Raw genomic sequence first — 9,392 nt, 5'->3', positions numbered from 1 at the left:
TCTTGCTGCGTCATCCTTTCATTCGTAGAAGCTTACTTGATTGCCTATATATCGTTAAGAAATGGTTTGACAATTCGATCCAAGTCGATGTACCCAATGCGATAGGGTCGTGGATGTAGGTATTTCATATTTGGAGTTCTGAATCACATATATACATCTGAATCACATATAGCATTATATTATTATTTTAGTGTTATTGTTTACTCTCGAAAGACATTTAATTATACTCGTAACATTTAATTATAATATGAGTGTTGGCAGAATTTGTTAGGATGATCGAAAGAACGCAAGGCCTCAAATCACTGCATGCAGCACGAGATAAGATAAGCTATCAAATCCATCCACAGAATGTCATTGCACGTGTCAAGCAAGATAAGGAACACTCCGCCCGTCCGCCGCACTCACTCTTATCTACTAACTAGCTACTCCGTCTTCTTCGATATTTATATATATATCCTCGTAGCTTTGCAGCCTCCTAGCTTTGCTCCTCTTTTCTCATCTTTAATTTCTCGATCACTAACTAGCTATATGGCCGCCGCCGCAGCCACCGCCACCCTCTCGAGCGCTGCTTCCTTAACTGCCTTCTCTCGCCGGGGCTTTGCCGGCGTGAAAGTGTCGACCTGCCCTCGCCCTATGTTCGGAGTGGAGTTGGGGCAGGTACGGGGGAGGGTGTGCGCCATGGCGACGTACAACGTGAAGCTGGTGACCCCGAATGGTGACTACGCCTTCAAATGCGACGACGATGTTTACATCCTGGACCAGGCGGAGGAGGAAGGAATAGAGCTGCCGTACTCGTGTCGGGCGGGTTCCTGCTCCTCCTGCGCCGGAAAAGTGGCGAAAGGAGGGGTGGATCAGTCGGACGGCAGTTTCCTGGATGACGACCAGATAGAAGCGGGCTATGTGCTCACCTGTATAGCCTTTCCCACTAGTGACGTCGTCATCGAGACGAACAAGGAGGAGGAGCTCACTGGCTAATTAATTAATTAAAGGAATTAAGATTAATTATATATATTATGAATTGCCAGTTGATTAATTAGTTTCTGCCCATTAATTAGTTCAATTCTACTTAATTACTTTTGGATGCATGGGATGGATGCATGCTTCCAGTGAAGTGACGTCGTTTCTCCTGATTGTCATAATAATATTGTTATCGCCTTCGAAGAGATATTGCTCTTCACGAAAATATATATATATATATATATATATATATATATATATATATATATATATCTGCTGTTTTAATTCGCAATTCGTGTTCGTATTATGCTAATTGAGCGCTTTCTAAATGGCTTCCTATAATAAATTGATTTTACATAGTGTCATTAACGATGCATAGTTAAGATAGTTTTATAGTACATATTACAATAAATATGACTTTCTACATTGCACCATTCTATTATCAGTAGTGCACATTATATGTTTCACAACTATAAATTGTTGAAAGTCATAAGCGGATTTGTAATGTGCATTGGCTGTTATGATTAAGAACATTTACAACGTGCACCGTGCACTGCGGTTAAGATCATTCATAGCATGTACCGCGCGTTGCGGCTAAGAGCATTTGTAATGCATAGTGTGCGCTGCGATTAAAAGTATTCATACAATGCGCGCTACAGTTAGGATGTGATATTAAACACATAATTATCAACATTATACAATTAAATTAATATTTAATTAAAATATATAATATAAATTTAAAATTTAAACATCATCACAATACAATCATCACTTAAAATAGAAATAAAAATTTTGAAAATACAATTAAAATGTGAATACATAATTTTTATTCATTTAATAAACATTTGTGTCAATTTTATAAAGAAACACTAATAATAAATCTTTTACATCCAAAGCTAATACACCATTAGAAATAACAGAAAAGGAATCTACTGTTAGTACCCCAAGGTAGTTTTGATGTAATCAACCAAGTCATGTTAGGTCCTGTTGGTTTTTAACCCTTGTGTCTAAGTGTGTAGGAACTTAGGAGCACAGGAAATTAAGCGAAAGATACAACAAGCGAAAAGGATGACACGAAAGAGAGCCAACGGGCTCGGTGCGTCCGAGGGACGAGATGCTGTGGAAGAGTATGCGGGCAGATGAGAAGGAGGCGTGTGACATTTCCAAGGGATGAGAAACCGGAGCGGAAGACTGCTCGAAGGCAGGAAAATGGGTTTGGGTGAGCCCTATTCCAGATGGCTAAAATCACCCAAACAAGTGAAGCCGGAGTCGGAGCGGAAGACCCGGACCCAAGCGAGCGAAGCCAGAGCAAGAATCTGGACCAAACAAGTTAACATAAAGGCTAACTTTGGTTCAGGCGCCCAGACCATGAAATCTATCCAGATCGCGTCAAACGTGATCCATTGCGACGAGGATAAAGTTTTATCCCATGGTGGTACCTGGAACCCTTCCAGACGCCTCGACTAGGACTATAAATACAGTCTTGGTCCAAATGCTTCAGTAGAACACTTGTAAATAATTTCCTTTATCTAGCTTTGCATTTTGAGTGTTGTAACTATTGTAAGAGGCTTCTCCGCCTGAAAGAGACTTTGATAGTGAGCTTTAATTTCCTTAGATTAACAACCTCTCCATTTATAACCAAGTAAATCTCGTTGTACCTCTTCTTTCTAATTTCTTATTTAATTTATGCATGTGGTAGTTTAATTAAGCTATAACCTTCGAGGAATGTTCGTGTTATTTTTGCAGGGCTATTCACCCCCCCTCTACCGACCCCCAAAGGTCCTACAATTGGTATCAGAGCGGATTCGCTTCAAGAGGACTAACCGTCAAACGAAGCACACGAGATGGTTGGACCGAGTATCAACCCACAGAAGTTCGAGGGGAAATTTGTGAGCTCGAAGAAAAAGATTGTGGTATTTTTTAAAAAATTTTTTGAATTATTAATAATTATGAAATATAGTTTTGTAGTCCCGAAAAATAAAGAAGAATATTAGTGGACGAAGAAAGAGCAAGCCGACTTCGTGGCAAATGGCAAAGCAAAGTTTCATCTGCTTAGCATTTTACAACCTCAAGAAGTCAACTGTATAGGAGCCTACGAGTCAGCCAAGGAGCTCTGGGAGAAATTCCTGGAACTACATAAAGGGACCTCGGAGGCAAAACTAGCGAGACAAGACTTGCTCCAGAACTAGATCAGCAACCTCTAGTTAGAAGAAGGCGAAGCCGTCGCACACCTCCACTCAAGAATCAAGGAACTTATTGTTGGTGCAATTGACCTCTAGGGTTTTGATGTTTGACAATGTACCCAAGTTTGGTCAGTTTGACTAAGGGTTAATCCAAATAGGATTTGATGTTTGGAAGAGAGTAGTCTAGTCAGGACTAGATGACTAGCAAGGAGAAGTCCTAACTGGAAGTTAGGCAAAGTGGAAGTCCTGGTGAGTGAAGTCAGACCTTAATGAGTGAAACTAGGTGGTGGAAGTCCTAGTGAGTGAAGTCAGGCCCTAGTGAGTGAAGCTATGTAGTGGAAGTCCTAGTGAGTGAACTCAGGCCCTAATGAGTGAAGCTAGGTGATGGAAGTCCTGGTGAGTGAAGTCGGGCCCTAGTGAGTGAAGATAGGTGGAGGAAGTCCTGGTGAGTGAAGCCAGACAATGGAAGTTCTAGTGAGTGAAGCTACACAACCCTAGGGGGGAGAAGACTGATGTGCATAGGTTTTATACACTTGTTTAACATATTTTGACGCACATTCTTATATTTTATGCATGCTTTATCTATGCATTTTCATACTCTTTGCTTTACTTTTAACATATTTACTCTTCTTTATTTGGAGATCTGCTCTTGTGTATTTTCTGTCTACAGGAGTCAAATTTGAAGAGGAAATGATGTTCATGGTGAATTTGATCAACAAACGAAGGAAGTCAGTGCCAACCATGTGTGCCACACGACCATGTTAAAGGAATGGGAAGGAAAATGGTCCTGGCCATGTGGAGTAGATCGAGTGTGCAGCATCAGGAGAAGAAGGGGCTGACATGGCTGTGTGGTATCACATGGCCGTGTCACTTTTGAAGCGGAATGAGAACATATCTGTGTAGATCTACATAGTCGTGCAACCCTTCCAGAGGCCAAGCATTGTCAGGCTGTGTGTACCACATGGTCGTGCAACCTTTCAAGAAACTAAGATTGGCATGGCCGTATGTACCACACGGTCGTGTGAGCTGTCCAACGGCGAAGCATGGCACGACCGTGTGAATCTCACATGGCCGTGTGACTTTGGCCGAGAGGTAAGCAGCCGAGGCCGTGTGAGGTCCACACGACCATGAGAAGGGTCGTATGGCACCCAAACCCCCTGTTATATATAAAGGGTTTCTTCCTCTTTGAAAATGGGGAGGCTCTCCCTTTGGGGAGATCCAATCTGAAGGTTTTTCTCCATCTTTTGGGTGTCAATCCGGTGATCTAAAGACGTCTCTATTCCTGATTCGACTCCTTAGCAAGGATTGGTTTTGAAGATTACTCGTCGTCTCTAGATAAGCATTTCTTTTCTATCTTCTTGATTTGGATCGAAATGTTTACGATCTTCTTGTCTTCGGATCTTTCCCTTTGTTTCATGGAGTAGATCTTCTTGTTCTAGGATCGAGGGAGTATTTGTGATGTGAATTGATATAAAATTTCAAGGATTTGCCAACTTCTTGTTTCAATGATGTTGTTATATTTTTTATCAATTCAATCTTGTATGGACTGTTGTGTTTGGATCTAATTACCATTCTTGATTGGATGTTTGTAATACTTGTGGATCTTGTAGAGGAATTCTCTTGATTGTATGATCGAGGGGCATTGTGATATGGCTGCCCCATTAACGAACATCTTGGGGATCACCTTGAAGGGTGAAGTAAGAATCTACAAAGAAGTGGGATAGATAGATTAGTTGTTTCCTATATCTTGATGTGAATTGATTAGTGATGTGCTTCTATGTTGTATAACTGAGGGGCGTCGTGACAGGGCTACCCCGCTAACGGACTTCATAGGGATCATGATTATTTAGTTTCTTAAGGTGTAGATATAAGTCCCTAGCCGATGTTTTCTGCAGGGGATAACCGATGACTTCTTACAAATGCATGACAATTGAGGATATAATTGGTAAAATCATATTACATTGATAAGTATCACAAAGAAACCAAATCTCCTAGAACTTTCATAGAACCTAGTTTCTGCATTACTTTTCTATTTCCATTGTCTAGTTGCTTCTTAGTGTTGGTTGCTATTCGGAACACCATTTTGTTTCCCCTGTATAAAAATTTATACAAGCACAGAACTTAACCTAGCTACCCATGTGCTCTACTGAAGTTAAACTTGGATTGTAAATGATGCTTAACATTATTAATCTAAGTTGCTCTTCAGAAGTTAAACTTGGATTGGAAACAATACTTAACAATTTTACTCCAAGTTTAACCGATGTGATCTTCCTAAGTTAAAACACATTACAGAAGTTGATTAAATATCTATTTCAAAGATTGGCTTACAGGTTAAACATGGCGAGACACTAGGCCTTCTTGGTTATGGGATCATCCACCACTTCCTAGACAAAGCCTTTCAAAGAAATTGGATATTTAACTTCTTAAAGTAACCCTAGGTTTAACTACAGAGACCACAATAGAAACACAAGATCAAAATACAAAATCGAAATACAAAATCGATAGAACGAAATTGAAACATAAAATCGCTAGCCTCTTGTGTTGGTGTTTCAGAATCCGTGCAAAGAAAACTAACTAATTAATTCGAAGCGGAAACCATTAATTAGTTATATCTTTCTTTGTAGCTAATGACCTCTTGATCTTCTGTTGTATTCCTCTCCTCCTCTTGGGCGTCGTGTGGGCAACGATCTACCAAGATAACTCCACCCGAACCACTTCTTTGCCTCCAAGAAACTCGAGCCACCAAGGGGTGCCAAAATAGGAAATTTCCTTCTTCTTCTTCTTCCCCTCTAAACAACCGGCCACCAAGCATCTCTTCTTTTCTTTTCAAGTTTCGGCCACCAAGATGAGATAGGTGCCGACCTTAGAAAGAAGAAAGGGAAGAGAAGAAGATGGTGCCGCCGGCCTAAGAGAAGAAACAAAGTGAGAAGAGGAAGAAAGAGGGTCGGCCACAAGGAAGAGAAGAGAGGAGGCAAGGCTTAGGTTGTATCTCACATGAGGCACCCTCTCATTCTCTTTTATAATCCTTGGTCATAGCAAAAAAGGAAAGTTTTAAACATAATTAAAACTTCCTTATTTATGGCCTCCCTTTAAAAAAGGAAATTTTATCAACAATTAAAATCTCTCTCTTTTAAATTTCCTATTATATATAGCAGCAATAGGAAAGTTTTAAAATTATTCTCTATCTTTTAAAACATGTAGACAACTACAAAAAAGGAAAGATTAATTTAAACTTCTCTTTTTAAATCATGGTTACAAAAAAGAAAAGTTTTATCAAAAATTAAAATATCTCTTTTAGATAACTACAAATAAGGAAATATTTTGACAAAATTAAAATCTCTCTTTAATCCTTTGTAGATAGCTATAAAAGGAAAGATTTTTAAAATTTAAAACTCTCTTTTAAAACCATGAGGATGACTATAAAAGGAAATTTTTAACACAAAATTAAAAACTCCTTTTATTCTTTATGTGACCGCTAAAAAGGAAAGTTTTAAACAAAAATTAAAACTTCCTTTTAACTTATGTCGTCGCCCACATCTTGGACACCAAGATGTGCTTGGGGCCGGCCACCTCTTGGGCTCCAAATAATGCTTGGTCGGCCCCCCTTGCTCCAAGTAAGGATACGTCCGAGCCATTACTTGGGTAAGAAGTGGACTTTGTGGATACAAGACTTTATAGAGGCTACAATAGGGACCGAGGGGAAAAATTGATTTTGGTCTCTCGATGAGCTTAAGCTTCTTGTGTTCGCCCCGAACACCCAACTCAAGTTCATCAATAATAACACATACCACTAAAGAGTTATTATTGAGCTACCGCACCAATCTCAAATTACATTATGGGCTCCTTCTTATTATTAGTGTATTAATCTCCTTGTGTTTAAGATATCGAATGCCCATTAATTAAATGAGCTACTGACAACTCACTTAATTAATATCTAGCTCCAAGAATAGTACCACTCAACTTTATTGTCATGCCGGACTAAGTCCACCTGCAGGGTTTACATGACAATCCTTATGAGCTCCTCAAGGGGACATCATCAACCTAGATTTACTAGGACATAGTTTCCTTTTATAATCAACAACACACCATATAAATAATATTATTTCCCAACTTATCGGACCTATTAATTTAACGAACTTAATCTCACCATTGATAAATTAAATAAATACATACTAAATATATGTACTTGTTATTATATCGGGATTAAGAGTACGCACATCCATAATAACAGAAGTTTTGTTCTTTTATGTAGTCAGTATAAAAAGAAACTACCTCAAATGGTCATACTCAATATACACATAGTGTACTAGTGTAATTTTATAGTCAAGATAAATTAATACAAAATTACACTACAACCACTCCAATGGTTTGTCCCATTCCATCTTGGTTGTGAGCTACTATTTATAATTTATAAGGAACTGATAACATGATCTTCTGTGTAGCACCATACATCATGTTATCTACAATATAAATTAAATGGACAACTGCATTTAACATAAATGCAGACATTTGACCAATATAATTCTTATGTTATACAAAAGCTAGCCTTTTAGTATACATTCCAATACTTAGTACATGTATTTCCTAGTTGATTGTTTAGCTAATTCGCTTTGAGATATCTTTAGTGCTTAAAAACAGTCCCTGTGGATACGATATCTTTTTATTACTGACGACGAAACCGTGCACTTGCGGTGACATAACAAGTTTTTGGCATCATTGCCGGGGACTGCGTCTATAATATTAGAGATTATCATTTGAGTTAGACTAAACTTTTCTTTGTTTTTCTCACATTTAACTTGTAACTAGTTTTGTATTTCTGTTCTTTAATTTTTCTTTGCATTCTTTGTTCTTTTTGTTTGTGAATCAAATTCTGAATCTTGTTCTTGTATATGAATATCTAACTTTGTAGGTCATCTACTACCTTTTGATCCTGAAATTGATAGAACCTTTCATAAAAGGCGAACCTCACAAAGACATTCATAAGAACAAGTACATTCAAATATGGCAAACAAACCGCTTAAAGATTACGCAACACCTTATGCCAAAGGATTTCATTCTAGCATTATAAGACCCTCTGTTGAAGCTAATAACTTTGAGATCAAGCCTGCGATAATCAGTATGGCTCAACAGAATCAATTTGGGGGGTGGACCACATGAAGATCCTAATCAACACTTAGAATTTTTTTTATGAAATCGGCGAAACTATGAAGATGAATGGTGTTCTATCTGAAGCTGTGAGATTATTATTGTTTGAGTTTTTTTAAGAGATAGAGCTAAGCAATGGCTAAATTCTCTACCAACAAATAGCATTACCACTTGGGAACAGTCAGAGCAATAATTCCTTGATAAATTCTATCCTCTAAGCAAGATTGCTCATATGAGAAATCTTATTGCAAGTTTCAAACAGTCAGACTCAGAATCTTTATTTGAAGCATGGGATAGATACAATAATATGCTCAGGCAATGTCCACATCATGGATTGGAGAAATGGCTAGTGTTGCATACATTTTATAATGATATCAATTATCATACTAAGGTGTCCTTAGATTCTGCTACTGGAGGGGCACTTATGAATAAAAGTTTTGATGAAGCCGAAGATATTATTGAAAGTGTAGCACAAAACCATCATTAGTGGGCCACAGAAAAAAGTGGAGGCTATTCCTTTTCAAACCTAACTAAAGCATCAGGAAAATTTGATGTGGATGCAATTACTATGATGTATGCAAAACTGGATGCTCTTACAAAGAAGCTAAAAAATATGGGAACAAATACTAGCATAGTCAATGCTATAGTATGTTGTTGTTAAACATGTGGAAGTTTTGATCATGCTCAAGACTCATATCCTTTAGGAGCTATTTTTGCATAAATTAATCAACTTGAGTAGTGTAATGCCATCGTTAGTTACAATTAGAGATAGAAAAATCCATATTCAAACACATACAACCCTGGGTGGAAGAATCATCCAAATTTATCTTATAGAAATAATCAAGAACAAGGACCATCTATGGGGGCTAGACCAATTTTTTAGCCTGGACAACAAAATTTTCAACAACAACCTTCTCTGAGCAATCAAATTTCTAGATTGGAGAAAATGATTAAAGAGCACATCTTGAGTCAAAATGAAATGAAGCAAGAATTAAAGGTGCTAACTCAATGAATTGATAATTCAGAAAACACCAGAAAATTCAAGATAACCAAATTGCACAAGTAGCTTCATCATCTTCAAGAGCGCTAGGATAGTTTCCAAGAAAG

The 9,392-nt window shown here is 38.1% G+C and overlaps 1 protein-coding gene and 1 non-coding gene across 2 annotated transcripts; one reads left to right on the top strand and one right to left on the bottom strand.

The window, feature by feature from the left end:
• Nucleotides 1-443: 443 nt before the first annotated feature.
• LOC122032133 (ferredoxin-A-like) lies at nucleotides 444-1,163 on the top strand. The gene has a single exon (XM_042591389.1). The coding sequence runs from the start codon at nucleotides 529-531 to the stop codon at nucleotides 973-975; it is 447 nt and encodes a 148-aa protein (XP_042447323.1). The 5' UTR covers nucleotides 444-528; the 3' UTR covers nucleotides 976-1,163.
• A 7,351-nt stretch (nucleotides 1,164-8,514) lies between these two features.
• On the bottom strand, nucleotides 8,515-8,621 carry LOC122033115. Its single transcript, XR_006126375.1, has one exon. It is a non-coding gene; the product is annotated as a small nucleolar RNA R71 (small nucleolar RNA).
• Nucleotides 8,622-9,392: the final 771 nt, after the last annotated feature.

This window comes from Zingiber officinale, chromosome 11A (assembly GCF_018446385.1).
Source record: "Zingiber officinale cultivar Zhangliang chromosome 11A, Zo_v1.1, whole genome shotgun sequence".
Classification (NCBI taxonomy): Eukaryota; Viridiplantae; Streptophyta; class Magnoliopsida; order Zingiberales; family Zingiberaceae; genus Zingiber; species Zingiber officinale.
Note: the sequence above shows the minus strand (reverse complement) of the source record. Positions and strands in the feature narration are given on the sequence as shown.